The sequence below is a fragment of the Astyanax mexicanus genome, chromosome 7 (genome assembly GCF_023375975.1).
Source record: "Astyanax mexicanus isolate ESR-SI-001 chromosome 7, AstMex3_surface, whole genome shotgun sequence".
In the NCBI taxonomy this organism is placed as follows: Eukaryota; Metazoa; Chordata; class Actinopteri; order Characiformes; family Acestrorhamphidae; genus Astyanax; species Astyanax mexicanus.
This window is the reverse complement of record NC_064414.1, coordinates 8,378,730-8,401,139: the sequence shown is the minus strand read 5'-3', so window position 1 is coordinate 8,401,139 and position 22,410 is coordinate 8,378,730. Positions and strand designations below refer to the sequence as shown.

Here is a 22,410-nt window from a genome sequence, read left to right as displayed (position 1 = left end):
ACACACACTCACACACTCACACACACACACTCACACACACACTCACACACACTCACACACACTCACACACACTCACACACACACTCACACACACACACTCACACACACACTCACACACACACTCACACACACACTCACACACACACTCACACACACACTCACACACACACTCACACTCACTCACACTCACTCACACTCACTCACACTCACACTCACTCACACTCACACTCACACTCACACACACTCACACACACTCACACACACTCACACACACTCACACACACTCACACACACACAATGTACGACTACTTTTCCTCAAACAAACACAAACACACACACACACACACACACACACACACACACACACAAGATCAGACAGCGGTAGTGAAGCAAAAGACGTTTTACAAATGCTGTGTGTCAAATGGGTGGAGAGCAGCTGACTGCTACATCCATCAACACACTCCTCCGATGGTCACACACACCTCTAATGACCATACAGGGACTGAGCGAGTGTGTACTGCGACATTCACAGCGAACACACTGGTTAGGTTTCATGTCAAGATACGGCTTCAAACATACATACTATTTACATTATATGTGTATTAGATGTTATTTATACACAACAGAAATTATGATAATAACAACAACAACAACAATGGTTATACAATTATTATCCAATGTGTTTAAAAGATTGACTCCTTAAATTTAAATCGATCTTCATTTAAAGTATCCGATATTGATTTATATGAACCCGAATCAATATTTAGAATTAGCCCATTTTCTGTGCAGTTTCCATAAAACCCGTCTCGGGTTTTATTTTGCAAGAGCATCCTCGCAAGCACCACCCTCTGGCTGGGGTGAGCAGGAGGCTGAAGCAGGCGAGTCACACTTTGGAGAAGTTTCTGTACAAATGTAAGTCATTTTCTTCTGTATTTTCACACACTGCTGCCTGTGTTTATCAAACTAGTACATTTAACACTGTTGTAAGTTGTTTTCCAGTGTTGTTTTCACTTGTACTTAATTTAAACTAAGACCTGACCGGCTAAATCCAACCGTTAGCTTAGCGGGTTAGCAAAATCACCGGGGAAGCTAATCCCTCTTTAGCCAGGTTACACGGGCGGCGCGCTAAACTACCCCCCACCCCACGCCGGTGCGCTATAGCAGCATCAGGTGGTCTTACAGTGTACCATTTTTAACTGTTAGACTGAATAACTGTAGATTAAACTGTAACTGAGTGATTTAATGTGTAATTAACAGAATTATGATAGTGTTCTCTATGAAGCGCTGTTACTAATTCAGATTATTTTGTCCCCATTGATGAACGTGCCGAGGAAGAGGCTTTTATAGAACGGAGGAGCTGATCTCCGGTCAGACCAGCTGTTTTTTTTTTTTTCTTTGAATTTAATAAAGATTTCTCTCTTTACATAATTAATTTAGCTTGTTGTATTTTTATTGTCACTTTGCTTATTATATTATCACATCTGAACTAGTGGGTCTGGGTCAATTTCACTCTTTTTTTATTCGCAAATAAATAAGATATTTATGAAGCATGTTATGTTTTTGTTTTAAGTAACTAAAATGTCGGTATATACAGTACAGGCCGAAGGTTTGGACACCTTCTCTTTTTCAATGCTGTTTCTTTATTTTCATAACTATTTACATTGTAGATTCTCACTGAAGGCATCAAAAGTATGAAATGAACACATGTGGAGTTTTATGTACTTAACAAAAAAATTAGCTGGCCTCCACAGTCACTGGACCTGAACCCAATCCAGGTGGTTTGGGGTGAGCTGGAGCACAGAGTGAAGAAGGCAAAGGAGCAACAAGTGCTAAACACCTCTGGGAACTCCTTCCTTCAAGACTGTTGGAAAACTTTTCATTTCAGGTGATCACCTCTTAAAGCTCATTGAGAGAATGATGCCAAGAGTGTGCAAAGCAGTAATCAGAGCAAAGGGTGGCTATTTTGAAGAAAATAGATTCTAACATTTTTTTTTTTGTTATTTCACCTTTTTTTACATAAGTACATAACTCCACATGTGTTCACTCATAGTTTTGATGCTTCAGTGAGAATCTACAATGAAAATAGTCAGGAAAATAAAGAAAAAACACATTGAAAAAGAGAAGGTGTGTCCAAACTTTTGGCCTGTACTGTACGTTCATACAGCGCTATTGAAAACGATGGCTTCCGAAGCCTCATTAAAGTTCTGAATTATATTTTACCCACATGTAAACATTTGAGTAAAGTGGCCATTCCAAACCTGTATAGAGATGTGAAGCACAGTGTCGCAATTAACTAAGCTACATTAAATGATATTACAAGACGAATGTAACTGTTGCTATAATTTTAATAATGAAGTAATTTAATAATTAAGAGGTTTTGTATAGTTACAACATTTGATATTCAAACTACAATTTTATTGCTACTGAAATTTACCTAAATTAATCAATTTTGAATAGAATCGGGACCTTGTAAATCAGAATCGAATCAAACTGGGAATTCAGTGACGCTACCCTTAAAGCTTTATTCTATTCCAACTTGATTTTTTTTTCTATAAGAGTATTTGCCTTTTTTCAAATTAAAAACTCTGTAAACACACACATGCACAGGCCGATAGAGAGAGAGCGCGCTCGCAAGAGAGAAAGGAAACTACTTCATCTGGTTTTCCATGACGCCTTACATCCAGGCAATGGAATTATGAGGTCACTTCCTGTTAGAGCTCCAAGAACAGTGGCACGGCTGTGGACGGACGAACGAGAAAGCGAGTGCAAGACTGAAAGAGGGGGAAAGCAGACAAGTGTGTGTCGATGAGTGGTGATCCCTCCTCCGTCCCACTCTGAAAGAGTTCATTCAGTCTCTTACACACGCTCTCACACACACTCTCTCACACACTGCCAAATTAAACAGTCGCTTCTGGTAACTGCTTGGCATCATAGGCCAAAGACACACACACACACACACACAAACACACGTCTGGTTAGAGGAATACTCCTGCGGACACCCTGGAGTGTGTGAGTGTGTGTGTGTGTGTGTTGGAGGAGCATGTTTATTCCCTTAACTGGACATTACATTACACAGGATGGTCCATTATGTGTAATTACACAATTACCCCACCCTGCACATCAAACAGAGAAGTTTTATTTTTGTGATGTTATTTAAAAGGCTGATTTAATGATGTAACAAGCAAAATATTCTTTTTTACTCACTGATTAGTGGTTTTCTTAAGGCTGTACAACTGTTCAGTCCCAATCCCCTGAATTCCCATCACACTGTGCGTGTGGAAATGCTCTTACTTTCACTATTAAACACATCCCTGAGTTCTAGTACTGCTTCTTCATGATTTGATTTCTCCAAACATTTAAATGATTGCTGATCGCCATCATTTAAGATTTTTTCCAGACCACATTCCTTCCTTAAAGATGAAGTTTCCCCAATGTCCTTTCAGAAATATGTCATAGAAGGCATTTTGCACAGACAGTGGACATTGCAGTGCAGTGACAAGCATCCACAATCAGTTCAGGAGACCCCACACACATCCTGCAGGTCAGTGCAAATGTTCTTTAGCTCACATGGGATATGGCAAAAATCATGGGTTTGGTATATCAGTGTATATATGCAATTACATTAGGTAGAGTAAGTATCTATATGTACTACATGGAAGACAAGTTCCTCAAACTTCTGATGGGCATTGTGGCTCTCTGTCTCCCTCTTTCTCTCTCTCTCAATCTCTCTGTCTCTCCCTGAGGTGTTTAACTGCCCTCAGCTCTGGTCATTAGTGAGAAGTGATTGCCACCTCACACACACTAGTCATGTGACTCAGAGGGGGCTTGAGGGAGCGAGAGAGTAAGAGAGAAAGGAGGAGGAGTAATGGAGTGCAATTTAGGAGACAGAAAGTGCGTCTGTGTGTGTGTGTGTGTGTGTGTGTGTGTGTGTGTGTAATAGGTGTCAACGTCTTCTCAGGTTCTGATGGTGAAAGAACAAGGAAACTTTCATCACTTTAGAAATTATTTCTTGTTGGCTCCAGTTTATAGTAACAGCTGTACCCAAAGCTGTGTTCACACTGGAGACTGCAGACTATAGCAGTATAAATATACAACTTACTGCCTTATTGCCATTTAGGAACATCTTTCTAGATATTTTCAGTGCTTTGTGGTAATTAATTATTTTTAACATGGTCCTACATGTAGCCTGTACATTGCTAGGTACCCTACATAGCCTACGCAATAGCCTACGCCAGTGGCGCAAAAAGGGGGTATGCAGCATAGGGGCTCTGCACTAGAGGGGGCGCCAAATCAAAGCCCCAAATAAATTTCCTCTCCGGAGAAACAGCCAATCCGCTTGCCAATCCCCCCCCCCCCCCTGTCAGCGCTGACGATTTTAAAACATACCTAACCCCCCCCCCCCGGCGATTTTAAAAAGGTATCCCTCCCCCTTTTGTTTGCATACACCGCAAAAAGTATGTAGTTGCGCCCCTGGCCTACGCCATAGCCCGATGTGCACCTCCCCAGAAATGTTACATGGAGATTATTCCTTGTGTTCCAGCCTTTGTGGTCTAAACTGCAGTGCGACACAGATATGCGTATAATCGTGCCAAGTTGTGCAGGGTACTCGTACAGGCTACGCTGTAGACTACACGTTGATCCGACACAGAAATATAAATTAGCCTTTAGCAAGTGCATAAAGGATCATTTTGAGGCTCAGCTATAGTCCACAGCTGATGTTCAAAACATATGGTTAATTCATGTGAAGTTTACTGATTTGGACATATGCACACAAGTCATTTCGGAGCACAGCTTTTTCCACATTAAAATACATGAGATATACATCAACCCTATCCAAATGTTCATGTGAGCTGGATCTTACCCAAGAATGTGAACATATCGTATTTTCTACATATAATACATGTGGACATGAATCTGGTTACATTTTGAAACATAAGGTGTTCCTTTTTCTTCCAGGTTGTGTGTGTGTGAGTATGTATGTGTGTGTGTGTGTTCTTGCCTGGGGTAGATGCCGCTGACCATGTCCGGCAGAAGAACGTCAGACGATGTGCTGCTCGGCCCGGCAGCTTTTGACATCAATAACACAACCAGCCCCCGCATCTGCAGGTTATGCTTACTGTCATACACAAAACCCCTGCAACACAGAGAGATTCCATAAAAAAAAAAAAGATATACTTACATATAATATTTGGTCACTATTAAACACTCTATATAATGCATTATTAAATGTAGTGAACAGATGAAGTATTCTAGAATTCCTGTTGTGTATTATAACGCAGTGCTGTACATGACAACGTGCAGAAAATGTCTCAGGTATTTGTTTGATTTTACGCCCCCATTTTTTTTTTTATTTAGTGCATCCCAATTTAGGATCTTAATGTACAATTTGTCACATTAATACTAGAATTTAAAAAAACATTATTACAAAACTGTAATTACCTATTTGAAAACCTCTGGCATATAATCAAGAGGAAGATGGATGATCACAAGCCATCAAACCAAACTGAACTGCTTAATTTTTTGCACCAGGAGTGGCATAAATTATCCAAAAGCAGTGTGTAAGACTGGTGGAGGAGATATGTGAAGATGCATGAAAACTATGATTAAAAACCAGGGTTATTCCACCAAATATTGATTTCTAAACTCTTTATTAATATGAACTTGTTTTCTTTGCATTATTTGAGGTCTGAAAGCTCTGCATCTTTTTCTCATTTTCTGCAAATAAATGCTCTAAATTACAATGTTTACAAAAACAAAAAATAAGCTGTTGTCTTTTTTTATTTAAAGTAACTTACCTTACCATTATAATGTAACAAGATAAATAATAAATAATTTATCAAAAACAATAAGAATAACAATAAGGTAACCAAAAAATCTACCATAACATTGCAGAAAAAAGTGCAACCAACCAATTAAAAATACAATTACAAAATACAAACAAAATTTCACAATAAATATAAAAAAAAACTTGCATTTTTCCTGATTTGGATTTTTAAATGTGCCATTATTAGATGTAACTTAAATGTCACATCTCTAATTGCACAAAAAAATAATCGACAGCATTTTTCACCACAAATCATGAGGGCGAAACCTTTTAATTAATTTTTTTTTTCATGTTTTGTGTTGGATTTTATTTGACTAACTGAACTGACACTGCACGTCTTGCGATGCGAGTACTGCACATGCTGACACTGCGATGACTATGCAACATATTGTGCAGCCCTATTCCTATGTCTAATTTGCTTTGCCAATCAGCAACACAGCAGAAGTTACCTAAATTCACTACCACAGATAAAACATCAAAGTCCATAATTTGATTAATTAGACCAAATGACAAATATACAGCATGTCTGCCAGTGTTTGAGTTGCAGCTGAGTGTAGTTCTGGCTCGTTCCTCCTGGCCTCAGAGTAAAGCCTTCAGCAGAAGTCCGTTAACAGCAGTTGTTCGGCTGAATGATCTCACACGGAGCTCTACCTCTCTGAGGGACCATCAACCCCTAACCGTGCTCTTCTCGCTCTAGAACAATTCTTCAGTTTCCTCTTATAAAAGCAGTAAAGCCGGCGCTCACTGTGCAGCCAGTGTGAATTACGTCTGAAATATTTATGCCAGATTTATCAGCTTTAGTGTTCGTTCGGGGCCTAAAGAGTCCCGCAGGTTTCATTTAGCGCTGTGCTAAGAACCCACAGGAGCTGTAGACAAATCCCTTTACCTTACAGAAACCCAAACAGACAGAAAAATAGATTCCATCAGCCTGGATTCAGCTGGGGTCTTCCCGATTACTGTTTAAAAAAACTATTTAAATCTATTTTTCGGATAAAGAAACAGTGATTAGCGATCAACTGATGAGAAGTACTGTACTAGTGTGTACTTTTCACACTATAATGTTGAACGTTGATGTGGTATTCCAGGACACTGCTGGGCTGTGGCATCTAGGATGATTTAAAAGGCACTGCTAAGTGGTTGATGTGGTATTCTAATGCATTGCTGGGGTACGGTGTCTCAGGTGGTTGATAAGGAACTGCTAAGTGGTTGATGTGGTATTCTGATGCATTGCTGGGGTGTGGTGTCTCAGGTGGTTGATAAGGCATTGCTAAGTGGTTAATGTGGTATTCTAATGCATTGCTGGGGTGTGGTGTCTCAGGTGGTTGATAAGGCACTGCTAAGTGGTTGATGTTGTTTTCTGATGCATTGCTGGGGTGTGATGTCTCAGGTGGTTGATAAGGCACTGCTAAGTGGTTGATGTGGTATTATGTGGTATTCCAGGATGTTGCTGGGGTGTGTTGTCTAGGGTGGTTGGAAGGATGCTGCTAAATGGCTGATATGGTATACTGTTTTTGCAGCTTACACTTTGCATGCCTGCTTCAGAATTTTTTTAAAAGCATTTTAAAAGCTTCCAATGCTTAAAATGAAGAGAATTACCATTTGGATGCGCAATGGAATTAGTGCAATTTTAGAAAAACTGTTTTGGTGTCCTCGGGCCATCACGTGGCAATTTGGTGAAAAATTGTCTGAATAGGACTCTGATCAGGTGTCGAGACAAACACATGGTCTGTGTGTGTGTGCGCATGTGTGTGTGTGCATACATGTGCATGTGTGTGTGTGTCTAGACCTGGCCTTTCCACCACAGCAGCAGAAAAGCCCCCGAATGCTCAGTAATTGTATGTAAATGAGGTGCGCAGAATGCTCGCCTAATGAGGCGACGTGTTGCCCAATCTTTCCTCTCTTTCTTTTCCATCCTGGGGGTAAAACTGTCCCCTCCATTACCCTCCCGAACTAATAGAATCCTCTCCCGCACTCGCTCTGTGTAAACTGGCTCGTTAATTAAAGCCGTATGGGGTGACCCGGGGTTGGAGGGCATCGGTGTTATCAGCCGAACTGCCTTTCAACGTCGCCATTAATTTGCTGCCGCGGAGCAGATTAGCGCTGACGCTTTCCAGGAAGAGCCGGCAGACCCGTTAGCTGCGCAACCTGCTAACCCTTCTCTTATAAAGAACCACCGCACAACGCGGCTCTTCAGAATGATCTCCGGAGGTCGTGTGGGGGGGCAGAAACAGTTAAAGGACACTTGTCTCTGGTCTTTTAATAATCAAGCGGAATCTGCTCAGAAACATTTCTCCTTTAGCTCATCAAGATGTTTTGTCAGAAGCTAAACGCCTTTATGTCTTGGCTCAGATATCGATACACCACCTGGTGTAAGCGGTTGTGAAGAAAAATTGATGGAAGCACATGTAGAAATCGGTAGGGGTGTGTTTAAAAAATCGATTCTTCGATTTAAATCGATCTTCATTTTAATGATATAAACCCGAATCGATCTTCAGATTGCGGGGGAGTTTCGGTAAAAATTTAAGTAATTTTCTTCTGTATTTCCACTCACTGCTGCCTGTGTTTATCAAAATAGTACATTTAACAATATTTTAAATTGTTTTTCAGTATTATTTTTCACCTGTACTTTATTTAAACTAAGACCTGACCGGCTAAATCCACTGTTAGCTTAACAGGTTAGCAAAATCACCGGTTAAGCTAAACCCCCTTTGGCCAGATTTCCAAGCACAACACGCGGCCTGTGCTCTAAGCTAACCCCCGCCGGTGCGCTAGCAGCGTCAGGCGGCCGTACAGTGTACCAGATTTAACTGTAGATTAACCTGAAACTCAGTGATTAAATGTGTAAATAATGAAATTATAATTGTGTTCTCTATGAAGCGCTGTTACTAATTCAGAGTATTTTGTCCCCAAAAGAACACGATTACTGGGCCTGGTTTTATTTTATTTTATTTATTTATTTTTTTATTTCTAATTTTTCCATTTTCTCCCCACTTTACACAGCCAATTACCCAACCCACTCATTAGGACTCCCCCTATCACTAGTGATGCCCCAACACACCAGGAGGGTGAAGACTAACACATGCCTCCTCCGATACATGTGAAGCCAGCCACCGCTTGTTTTCAAGCTGCTGCTGATGCAGCATTGCCAAGTAGCCAGAGCGCTCGGAGGAAAGCACAGCGACTCGGTTCCGATATATCAGCTCACAGACGCCCTGTGTTGTGGACATCACCCTAGGAGTGATGTGGGGAGTTTCCTTTGAATTAATAAAGTTTTCTCTCTTTACTTTATTCATTTTGCTTGTTGTGTTTTTATAATTACTATTATAGTATCACATCTGAACTAGTGACTATGGGTACATTTCACACTTTTATTCGCAAATAAAAAAGAAATGTATGAAGTTTTACCCATACGTAAACATTTGATTAAAGTGGTCATTCCAAACCTGTATAGAGATTTGAAACTCGGTGTAGCAATTAACTTCATTAAATGATATAAAAAAAAAAAAGAATGTAAACGTTGTGTTAAGTCTATATAATATAAACAGTAATACTATAATAATGGAAGTTTCAGTGTTTCTTGTATAATTACAACAGTTCACATTCAAACATTTTTTTTTGTAACTGAAATTTCCCTAAATGAATTGATTTTGAATCAGTGAGCATGTTCGTGGTGATCATTCAAATTGGTGATCGTTGTCAACTCATCTCCGCTGTGCTATGATGTCAAGCGCTTGCTCTTGCGCTGTCTCTCGCTAACTCACACTGTCTTGGTCTCACTTGCGCTGTTGTTTAGGATCTAATCAGTCAGTGGAGCACCTGTGTTTTCTGTTGACAAGATAGCAATATGCCAGAAATATATCATCGTAGATATATTCAAAAGCACAGTTGCTATTTAAAAGATGCAGGCACAAGGCATAGAAATACACTGTATTTCACAAGGTGTAAGATATCCTAAGAGTCCTAAGTAGTGTTTTACAGGCTTACACTCCATTTACACTATATTCGTCTCAGAACTAAATAAGTTCACAGTCTAATGCTTGAAGTGCTTGTTAGTATAATTGTTTTCAGTAATGGAGAATTTAGAGGCAATAATCTCTTCATTTAAAGGGTATTTTGATGGTGTGTAAAGATGCACAGTATGTGCAGATACACTGCGACATGGTTGGAAGGTGTGTACAGGACACCATTTCTTAACACACCTCTCAATTCCCTGGCGATAAATATGTGCCATTTCCTGTGGCGATGCTGGCCCTGATGCCGCCTCTAGAGGAGAGAAACGCTCATCATGAATCAGTGCCACACTAATGGAGACGAGCTGACAGCCAGACACGCCCCCTAACACACACCGCAGCCTACACGCCTCCTCACGACCCCCCTACCCTTCAACACAGAGACAGTGAGAGCGATAGCAAGCTACATAAAGAGAAACCATGCACAGTAATAAGAAGAGAGAAAAAGGAAAGAAAGGAAGGAAGGGAGAGCTGAAACCGAGCGGAATAAAATTTAAGCATTAAAATCTTGCTCTTATTAAAATAAAAGGAATAATCGACAGGAAAATCACTTACAAAAAAAAAAAAATCTCCTCAGTCTATTTGCTCTCCTTGTAGCTTCGGTATAGACCTAAAGCAAACTGCAGACAGGTTGATGTTGGTGTTATATTAAATAATAATTAATATATCTGTAAAGCAATACATTTTAACATCATTTGTTAGCATAGTGCAACTCTTCAGCTTGTGTGCAGCAGTGCAGACTGAAACCCAGCTGCATGCGCTAAAGCTGCACTGTAGCTTATTGTATTGTATTGTATTAAACAAGCTTTTAAACAGCTTTCAAAAGGGACAACTTAGGAGGCTCCGGGTGATTCAGCGAACTAAGGCAATGCCACTATGATCTGGGGATTGCTGGTTCAGATCCCATTCATGTAGCTTGTCATCAGCTACCAGAGCCCTAAAAGAGCACTTGTCAGGGTACCACTTTAAAATAAGACTACCTTTATGAAGGGTTTATAAATAGTTTACAATTTGTTTATTAATGGTTACTAATTAGGTTGTAAATGCCTTAAAAATCATTAATAATCAGTCATAACACATAATTAGAAAGGGCAACAATGTAGATGCCTGTGGGTTCACTATTTGGCAAACAACAGGTCATTGTTGCCCTCTCTACGTATGTGTTATAACTTATTATTAATGTTTTTAATAAACCATTAGTAAACTAATTGTAAACCATTTATAAACCCTTTATAAAGGTAGTCTTTTTTTAAAGTGGTACCCTTGTCAGTGGCTGACTTCACATGTATCGGAGGGGGCATGTGCTAGTCTTCACCCTCCTTGTGTTGTGGCACGACTAGTGATTGGGGGGATGGGGGTGGGGGGGGGGAATATACAGCTGAGTAGAAGCTGAATGGGAGGGACACTTGGCGTAGCTTAGAAAATGGAGAAAATGTGAAAAAAATGATATAAATTATAAAAAAAAAAAGGGACTGATCTAATGCAATATCGACATCAAGTCTGAATTTGAGGTAATTAACGTATAAGAAATTAAGAAGAATTAAGAAACCTATAACAAGGTTTCTTAATTCTATATCATCAAGACTGTTACTTGTAATCGTGCTCTATTTCAGCCTCACAATGTGACCTTAAGCAGAACACCACCAATAAGAATAATATATTTTTAAAAACATAATGTTAATCAATTGAAATAAACAAAAAATATTCATTTGAGATGAAAAGATCAATCGATTATGCCAAAATACGTGATTATCGATCAGCCAATATTTATGAAACTAGCTGATCTCCATTTATTTAGGTGAGTAAAGTCCTTCTATTTATTTACAGCCATCATAAAATTTCCAATGTTTTATTTTAGAGGCGGACAAAATTTATGCGAAATGACCAAAGTTGCCCAGAAAGGTTAACATGTATCGCCAATCAGCCCCGAAACAACAAACGCTTAATCTTTAATATTAATATAAAAATAACTATTTTATGGGAATCTGTATCAGCAGTTTTGGATCTGCTGATCCAGGATCTGGATCAAATTTTTAAGCATCTGATTGTGATTAATAAAATTCCTGCCCGCCCAAACAAACCCACAAAGTGCAAAAACAAACTCCGATTTAACTGTAAAAGTGACTTAAAACTATGTATATGTATATGTAATAAAAAAAAAAGCAGATGTGGCCTAAATGCCCCAAAATACTATAATGAATTGTTCCTCCCAATCCACAAAACCACAAACATATATTTACATATATTTTCTTCCTGCTTTGCATTACAGGTGTTTTAGCCAATGGCCTTGGTTGTACAGAGTTTTAAATTTACAAAACTTGAGCTCCACAATTTGCATTTGACCACATTCACTATTCTGCAAAAACATCTTTACTGTGTAATTATTACATTATAATAACTTTAATATTTCCAGTGTTTAGGTGTTTTTAGATGCAGCTTTTACCATCTTCTTTCCCACTGTAAGATCTCCTTATTGCACTGTAAAGCTTATTTTAATGCTTAATAATTGTAAACACTCACAACTACTAGTGCATCTCAAAAAATAGAATATCATTGATAATTTTTTTATTTTAGCAATTTAGTTCAAAATGTGAAACTCACATTATATAGATGTGCAAAGTGCAAAATCAGTCCAGTGTTCTCCCAAGAAATCTTACAGCACTTTATGCTTCCCTCTGCTGACAGGTTTTATGGAGATGCAGATTTTATTTTCCAGCAGGACTTGGCTCACTGCCCACATTGCCCATAGTACCAATTGATTTTACATGATATTCTAATAAAACACTGATTTTTGGGTTTTCATTGGCTGTAAGCCATAATAAGCAACAATAAAAAATAAACACTTAAAATAGATCACTCTGTGTGTAATACATCTATATTACATATGAGTTTCACATTTTTAACTGAATTACTGAAATAAAGTATTTATTTTAATGACATTCAAATTTTTTGAGATGCACTAGTACTGTGTACAAACAAAAATGACATGCTAAAACAGCAAGGGAAGTTAGGGAGCTTATGTGGCACTGATCAGAGACCATTTGGTGGTGTATACTGACTTGCAGCTAAAAGTAATTTGAGCAAAAAAAAGAAAAGATGTTAATTACAGAATAACTATTTAAGTCTTCTAATGTTCTATTAACATTCTCTTTTTATCAGGCACATTAACAACTACCAACAAAGGCTGAGGATTTACGCAGCAGTTCGACGTTAAACAGGTCACTCTCTGGAGGACCTCTTCATTCATTACCCTTGGAAGCAGCTTCATTTGTCACAGTGTCATCTTTCACCTATTCCCCACTGCAGGTCAGCAAGAACACCTCACATTATTTACCATGACTAATTAAGATGTAGGGAAAAACCTTGGGGTCAGATGGACAAGAATGTGCCCATTAACCACACTACAGGAGCAACTGTGAAAATGATAGAGTTGCTTTTCTGTATAGGGAGTCTTAAAGCAGCCCTAGGTAGGATTTCCTTGATTTTTTAATCATTACTGATTTTTTACAATTACTGCTTGAAACTCACTGCAGCGCTGCATTGAGGTGTATTAGGATTAAAAGCGGTCCTTTCGTGTCTGTGCCGGAGCTCCTCTGAGCTCAAACCGGTCTCTGTAAGTTTTCTGTAAGAGAACTGCGACCTGCTTTCCGACCTTTAGTTCTAACAGTTCTACAAGGACTACTGGTTCATTCTTTACAAACTAACATACAGACACTCTGGCAGCTGGAAAGAGACAGAAAATGTCTGTGAAAGACAGAAAACGAGAAAGAGAAACTAATCCGCCTGAAACATTTATTACACTCTACAACTATAGGGGGAGCCAACGAGCACAAAATCTCAATCCTACCTAGTGGAGCTTTAAACCTAGTCCCAAACCTAAATTTCCCTTTCAGTGGAGGATCTCTATTTGGGGTGCTGGATAATCTAAGATTAGTCTTAATCCAGTTTGCACTTTACATATACAGTGCTAAGCCAGGAGTACGCAAGTCGAGACAGAGTGGTCTCCGGTTTCTCTGATACAGAGAACGTGGACAGAATTGTGGAACCGAGTCATAAAAATAGGTTTCAGATAGAAATATGTAAATGCTTACAATAAGAATGAACATTGTGTATTCTCCAAAATTGTGAAGCTTATTGCTTGAACGAATAAATTAAAAGCGTCTTTTCATGACGAAACACTGTAGAGATGAAAATGAAACACTGCTGCCAGAAAATGAAAGCAATCTTTGTCAGACACTCTTGCCATCTGATCTGAAACGCATGGGTGCAGTTCTTAGAAAGTGTATAACCATTTTCAGTTATATTTTAGCAATCAATACCAGGGATGCACCGATGTGGGAAATTTGAGCCGATGTCGATATCCGATATTACACATGTATAAGTTGCAAAGAATGAAATTTGTCTTCACAATTTTTAGTTTCACATTTATTTAGCTTATTGTTCTATACATTGACTGGTCACAGCTGTAAACCATTATTTTTTAAATAAATAGGTGAAATAAAATAATAAACAGAAACTAATACAAATAATTAGAGACGTGCATAAAATCAATACATTTTAAAGTAGCACAGCTGGGGTTAGCCTGTTGAGAAATGTGGCCAGCATGGCTTAGTCCTTTTGCGGCATACAATAAATACAGCAGCAAGTAACAGTGTGAATAACTGTGAATATATGAGAGTCTTAAATTTAAAAAATAAATAAATAAATAAAAAATGTTTTTAAAAAGTCAGATTCTAAATCTCTAAATTTGTGAATTGAATCTGACCAGCTCAGATAGCATTTTTTGCCTGAAATATGTCCAATACCGATACATAGCCCATCGATTTTTCCATGTTAGTGAAAAACAGGAAAAACATAAAAACAGGAAGTTGCATGACAACGTGCTGCAACCCCATGCAGGCCCAGAGCACAGGGGCCTGTAATCATGTCATTTTTGATTTTTGCTCCATTGTGCCCACATACAATGAATACAAACCAAAGTACAAACTGTAGGGCCTAGTGTTTGTAATAATGACTTGTAATGAAGTGTAAAAAAAACTTTTATTATTTTAAAAATCTTCACATTATGGTTCTTTAAAGCATTCTGAAATGATGTCTGAATAAACTGCACTAATAAATTTTGTTCACTGTGTGTAAAACGTAAAACGTGTTTGCATGTGTCAGCAGCAGTCGGTTTAGTATTGGGTGCCACTATGTGATGTTATCTCCTCCTGAAGCAGTCTGACCACCCACCAAAACCAGGCTGTCATCTCCCGAGAGAAAGTGCCTGATCAAACGAAGGATTCTCCCAGATTGTCTACACCTCCTGCACTCCGCACACCCTCGCCGTAACCGCAGTCTCCTAGTCCCTGCCGTCTCTCTCCGGGAAGCTTCGCTGAGCCACGGTTTTTAAGAATGGACGGGAGGCTGAGGCCGGAAAGCGAACCGCCACGGCCTGCCCGTCTGCCATTGTGGGTATATATATACGATTGCCGCGTCTTGGGCAAGGAGACACGGAAAGAAAGAAGAGAAGGCTGACTCTGTGCTGACACGGGGTGGGGGGGCAGAGACAGGGTACCCTCCAAGCTCCCTCCGCACCAACACCCAAATGGATTGTCATATCAGATTTAGGTGTATAGGTTATTACACCCTTGGGCTCCAGTTTCCAGTACTGTCGTCTGGATGGGCGAGATTGGGTTCCAGTTATTTCTCTCCAACTACACCCCCCCCTTCACCATTCCCCACCCCTCCCAACTACTCTTTCCGTTCTCTTTAACTTTCCCTTTGCGTGTCATTCAAATGGAGGGCATCCCAAAAGCCACCATGGAGGCACATGTGGATGTCCTCATTTTTGTTTGTAGGAGGTTGGAGGTCAAATATGTGCTGCTTTTATCCAGTAAGTAATAAAACCTTGATCAGCGATCCTGCTTTGGTTTGAGGGAAGATGTCTTAACTTGGAGGAAAGTGAAGTTACCCAACTCCAATACATCAGCCAGCAGTGATGAGGGAAGAGAGTAGCATCTACCCACCCAGAGAGAGCATAGGTAATAATAATGCTCTCTCGGACTCTGGCTGCTGATTGTATCCACCATGTTTCGGGGTTCAAACTGGCGATCCTCGCATTTAGTCCGGTGGACGACTCAGAGCCATACCCTTATTTTTAAGAGTGTGTAGAAGAATGAACACCAACTGAAGCGTGAAGCATGGTGGTGGCACTATCATGTGGTGGGATTGTTTTTTTTCCTCAGTAGAAAAATGGGTATCTGGGTTAACACTGAGGAAAGATGCTGCAACATACAAGCAAATGCTGCAAGACAGCCTGCTTCAGTCTACTGATCCTAATAACTTCTACGGGGGTTGGATGCTCTTGCAAATCTGTACAAGCTGAAGATACAGCAGACTGTGATAAGGTTGAGATAGACTGGAGAATGTCTGTGCAAGTCAAGTCTAAGCCTTGAAGCCTTCTGTGTGACATCAAATTAGCTTAGCTTCTGTCCTTCCCTGCTCCTTAGCATCCCACACCTGTCAATCTCTCAAGTAGCCTGCAGAACCCCAGACAGGAACTGCTGGCTACAGCCACAGGAGGGAGTCTGATTGTGACTGGTTCTGGGAATGTAAAGATATTGCAGACAAATAAAATTATCTTCTGAAGTAAGAATCCTGTGCTTTAATGTCTCTGACTATGGACTCGACTATGTAGTGATTTTACTATGTTAGAGCTAAGAAATCTCTCTCTTGGCTGTTAAAGACAACGTATGAACACCTCATATTCTCTTCATAATATGGACAAAATGCCAGATAAAAAACACAATGGACAAACAGCTGAGAATCATGCACAAAAAAAAGCCATATTTTATTGTAATGCAAGCATTAGATCAGATGTGAACTAATTAGCTTCATCAATGCAACGGAAGTGTAACTAAATCATCTTTCCCTGTTTCCACTGATTTCAAAAACTCATCAAACACTAAATTTCTCACGGGACCTGGTGGGTGTTCTTAATCACTAAAGAAGAGTAATTTAGATGCAAAAGCAGAAAACCCCCTAAATAAGGATTTATTCCTCAGAACATATTCTAGAGTATTAGTTAGGTCTGCACGGTATTAGGAAAAAACGTACTTTGCAAAATGTTTTTTTTCCACGATATATATCACAATATTAAACAATGCAGGGCCCATGTTGTCACAAGCCCCACCCCCACCTACACGCTTTCTCGCGTCCGGACCGATCAAGAGCTGAGTCAGCGCAGAGCACTTAAAACCTGAGGAAAACAGCAAAACAACAGTAATCGGCCCTTTAATCAGGCATTTAAATGGCTTTTTAAAGGTAAATAAAAGCGTTTTTCTGAGATTAAAAGCGTTAATTAAGCTCTAACTGCAAATATCTGCGCTGAAAAACTGTGCTGGACTGAGGTGCACAGCGTTTACAAGCACGTACCCAACCATGTGGATGGAGGCCATACAGTTACCTCGTGTTTACTCCTGCCCCCCCTCACGCTCCCCCTTGCGCTTCTCAGGCAGCAGCAGCCTGTCACTTACACAGACACAGAGACAGTGCTGTGTATCTACTTTTTGTGTCAAGAATCAAAACATTGCAACATGACAAGTTTAATTGCCTTAAGTGACATCGCACATCCTGTCTGGCTTTACCAATGATCACTGGTAGAGGATTGCAAAAAATGTACTTGCCTGTACTGACTCGAGACCTGAGACTTGCCTGTACTGACTCGGGACCTGATACTTGCCTGTACTGACTTGGGACCTGAGACTTGCCTGTACTGACTCGGGCCCTGAGACTTGCCTGTACTGACTCGGGCCCTGAGACTTGCCTTTATTGACCCAGGACCTGAGACTTGCCTGTATTGACCCAGGACCTGAAACTTGCCTGTAATGACTCAGGACCTGAGATTGCCTGTACTGACTCGGAACCTATGACTTGCCTGTACTGACCAAGTGTTTAAGACGTGCCTGTACTGACTTGGGACCTGAGATTAGTCAGTACTGACTCAGGCCTTAAGACTTACCTGGACTGACTCAGGACCTGAGATTTGCCTGTACTGACTCAGGTCTTAAGACTTGCCTTTATTGACTCAGGACCTGAGACTTGCCTGAATTGACTCCGGACCTGAGATTTGTTCCCAACTGCAAGGTAGTACAAACTAATGAAAAACATACATGTGGGTCGTTTCTGAGTAATGATATGTGAGTCACTTACATTCACAAATGTGAACCATCAGGGCAATAAAAGATGGGATCATTAAAGCTGGTAATGCATCTATAATGTAGCCATTATCTTCATTAGGAAGATAATTAACCAGAAAGCTAAACCAACCATGGCTTCTAACAAGCTGTTTGGGCTCTAAATGTTGCCCAAACTACATCCCATTTGACCACAACAGTAAGTTGAAACTCATCCAATTATTAAATATTTACACTATATCCACACTGTTTCTCTTTGAGGATGCATTATTATTAAATATAATAGGATGCATTATTATTAATATTAAATATTCAGCAACCAAAATTATTTGGGCAAAAATGTCATAAACTTGCGGTTTTCTGACAAAGAAAGGAATGCCATATTTTCGCACTATAAAGGCCCACTTAAAATCCAAACAGACAAACATTATAGCTTTTTTAAATTATTTCTACTGAATGTATTAAATGGTGCTAAAAGTAATAGTACACTCAATACATCACCCAGTAGAGCGTTGTTTTCGGGAAAAAACACCCTGAAATATGTTGTAGGAACATATTGTAGGACCATATGGCCCATCAAAGTACAACTTTTTTTTGTTTGTAGCAAAAAGGGATAATCATACTGTTCTCATTTCCCATTAAATATCTACTAGAGACAGATTTTATCTTTCATTAATTTTACTTCAGTTCTGCATATGGAGTGCATTATTAGTATCATGGCATGTTGGATCATTGACTTATGTTGCCACAATGACTATAATGTTATATTAAAATGTTAATGTTGATAAATTTGGGATGCACAAGGCTCCCTGTTTCAGCTGCATGTATGTCCATTATAAATGAATGTATTTTAGTACAATGTAAATTTATTAAAGAAATGTATACAGGGTGATCACTTATGCTTGTTGGCTGTATTCAATCTTAAATATAAAAACTGTACAGGGCTAGGATAGTAATGTTAGCTGAGATAGCTAGCTAGCTCTATTTCTCTGTGTACATTTCAATCACATGACTTGGATGACACAACTGAATTAAATGTATAACTGCAACAGTAGTTCTGAGGCACGCAAATTCAACAGTGGAAAAAAGAGATTCTATAAGTCTCATTTTGTCCCATTCACCATCATAAAACTCTAATACTCAGTTGATTTTAATAACTGCGCTCATACCTGGCCGTGTTCAGTAAAGGGTGTTTTGTCCCGACCAGCTTTCTCACATGCATGGCCACATTGCTGAGCTCATCACTGAGCAGGCAGCGAAGACTCATGAAGGATGTGGGGTATCCCACGATCTTCTCAGCATCTGAAACCACTTTGGTCCAGTTGGAAGGAGACGTGCTGGAGAAGATGCTCAAACCCCGACGTGTTCGGCTTAATGAGCCCAGACAAGCGAGCCGTGACCAGGCAGCCATCCTGAACAAAAACAGCAAAAACAGTTAACCACCATTTTTAACCCAACAGAAACAAACCTGCTATGTACACCATCCTCCCCGTACACAGCCCTTCATGAACTTAAGAATATAGTTATTTTTTGTTAATACAACTACAGAATGAGTCCCTACACTGGGGCCTTCACACATGTCTTCAGATGCACGTCTACAAATGAAAGAACATCTCTTTTTTTAGAAACTTTGAAATTGGCCTTTGTCTGCAATTATTAGGGGTGTGACAAGGCATTAATCTCATTAGACTGTATTTGTTTTGCTATTTACTGTGTTTACTTTTAATTGTTTGTTAGCAGTTAATGTGCACACACTAAATGTTCTGCACTTTAGTGTTGTGGGAGATGTTTGTTGTTTCATTGCGTTACTTTTTTCCTGTATTTTTTTATTTTATTTTGTCACACTATTATTAGTAATATAGTAAACAGACAAACATTATAGCTTTTTTTTTTAGTATTTCAACTGAATGTATAACACTGTATAAAGTATTGTGTTTCGTGATATAGTAAACTCAGTAGGGCATTGTTATCGCAAAAACTCCCTGAAATATCATGACATTATTGTAGGGCCATATGGTCCATCACGGTACTTTTTTGTTTGTAGCCAAAAAGGAATATTTACACTGTGCTCATTTCCCATTAAATATCTAGAAGAGACAGATTTTATCTGTAATTAATTTTACTTAATTTTGGGATATTTGGAGTGCGTTATTAGTATCATGGCATGTTGAATCATTGACTTCTGTTACAATTTGGTGAAAATCTCAATTAGGTTGTGGCATATTGTATCGCATGCAATAACACCTTCAATTTTTTTAACACAATAAAAAAACTCCATATTGTGATACTCTTGAAAGCAGTCTGTTTTTTTACCTTTTTTGTTACTGTTTTATTTGGTCAAACTATTATTATTGATATTTTCTTGATACGTTACTATTTCCGAAACAGACAAATGTTTAGAGTTTTTTATATGTCTACTGAATAAATAAAACTGTTATGCTTATTCTAAACATATTTATACTAATTTAATTGCAGTAGCATATATTGAAATTAACTTATATTAGTGTTTTGGTCATATCGACAAGAATATCGTTATCTTTAAAATACCGTGATAACATTTTAGGGCCATGTCCCCCTCCCTAATGCATACCCATATAATTCATTATTTCTGTGCATATTGTAGATCACTACCTAGCTAAAAGTATTGTGTATTGTGATACAGTACATTTAATGGTACCACTTTAAAATAAGACTACCTTTATAAAGGGTTTATAAATGGTTTACAATTAGTTAATTAATGTTACTAATTAAGTTGTAAATGCCTTAAAAATAATTAATAATCAGTTATAAGACATACGTAGAAAGGGCAACAATGACCTGTTGTTTGCAAACCAGTGAACCCACAGCCATCTATATTGTTGCCCTTTTACGTATGTGTTATATCTGATTATTAATGATTTTTAAGGCATTTACAACCTAACTAGTAACCATTAATAATAATACTAATTGTAAACCATTTAAAAACCCTTTATAAAGGTAGACTTATATTAAAGTGGTACCCACTTAATATATCACCCAGTAAGGGTTTGCCATATCATACGCAATAATATCACCAAACATTTCAATATCAATCAATATTGTGATATTATTGCAGAGCCATATGGGCCATCATGGTACAACTTTTTTTTGTTTGTAGCAAAAAGGAATATTCACACTATTCTCATTTCCCATTAAATATCTACTAGAAAAAGTTTATATCTCTTATTAATTTTACTTCAATTCTGGATATTGAGTTTTTATTAATTCTTTTTTTTTTTAGCCCAAATCATCAAAACTACCCTGAGATATGGCTAATATCTCATATTGTTGTTATTAATTAAAATATATATATTTATATATTTTTGAACAACTGACAACAATAATATAAATAGCATTTTGTATGTGTGTGTGTGTGTGTCTATAGAAGAAGTGTTTGGGATTGGGGGCCCATTTAAAGTGTGGCTTAGGGTCCCCGATCACCTTAATCCACCACTGGTAGTGTGTTCTAGAAATTATTAGTATATAAAAAAATATATATATAATATATTGCCAACAATACCGTTATTGTAAAAATACCCTAAAATATCGTGATAGAACTCTAGGGCCATATCGTCCAGCCCTCAACCTGGAGATGCTATTGGTTAACTAGACAGCATGTGTTAAACCCTATCAAAATAAACCACCTGTCATTAAACTGGAGTTAAATAAAGAATATTTAAAGCGACTCACCTCGTACTACAGAAGTGCAGGGATGTCATGACCGTCCATTCACTCCTGCAGGAGTTTTATTAAATACAGAAACCCAGTTTAAAACACAGAGATATAACCGAATCTAACTCAGCTCAGTGTCACTCCCAATGTCACCTCCTCTCTGAATCAAACATCTCTCTCCTGAAGCCCAGCGATGCCTCTGACTGTCCGCCAGCACCTCCTGCTGCTCCCCGGCTTCAGTAATCCTCGGGAAACTATGTCAGGACGGAGAAAAGCAGCTTTATCTGAGTTCAGAACCCAAAACTCAACTCACACACCGCCGCCGCCATGTTTAACGACTGCTTTACGGCTGGTCGTGAAGCACGCGCTCCCGGGGGTGCGTTCCAACTGACTACTGTACACTTGTACACTACCTAGTGTACACTACTCCCTTAAAATGCGCTTTGGTTGTGTTTTGCAGCACGACACGATGTCTGCGTCCAGAAACTTTTGCTACTCATCCTCTCCTCCCCCCAGAAAAAGGTGGAGAAATGGAGAGAAGGAGCAGTAATTGATGAAATGAGACAGCTGATCCCTTTTAATAACACTTAATAACCCAGCCAATCACAGCTGCTGCAAACAGTCAGCAAATATATGGTCATCCTGTTAAATGTGGATGTTTAAACACCTGTTCATTGCAGGGAAAATACTACAATACTCTTTCTTTTAA

General features: G+C 38.9%; 1 protein-coding gene across 1 annotated transcript in view; it reads right to left on the bottom strand.

The window, feature by feature from the left end:
* Positions 1–22,059, bottom strand: part of pdss2 (prenyl (decaprenyl) diphosphate synthase, subunit 2) — a 55,520-nt gene extending 33,461 nt beyond the window's left edge. Inside the window, exons 1-3 of the mRNA XM_049481552.1 lie at positions 21,720–22,059; positions 19,181–19,423; positions 5,000–5,134 (exon numbers count right to left, since the gene is read on the bottom strand). Of these exons, the coding sequence (XP_049337509.1) occupies positions 5,000–5,134; positions 19,181–19,423; positions 21,720–21,748 (407 nt within the window). The 5' untranslated portion in view covers positions 21,749–22,059. The remainder of the gene's footprint in view (positions 1–4,999; positions 5,135–19,180; positions 19,424–21,719) is intronic.
* Positions 22,060–22,410: the final 351 nt, after the last annotated feature.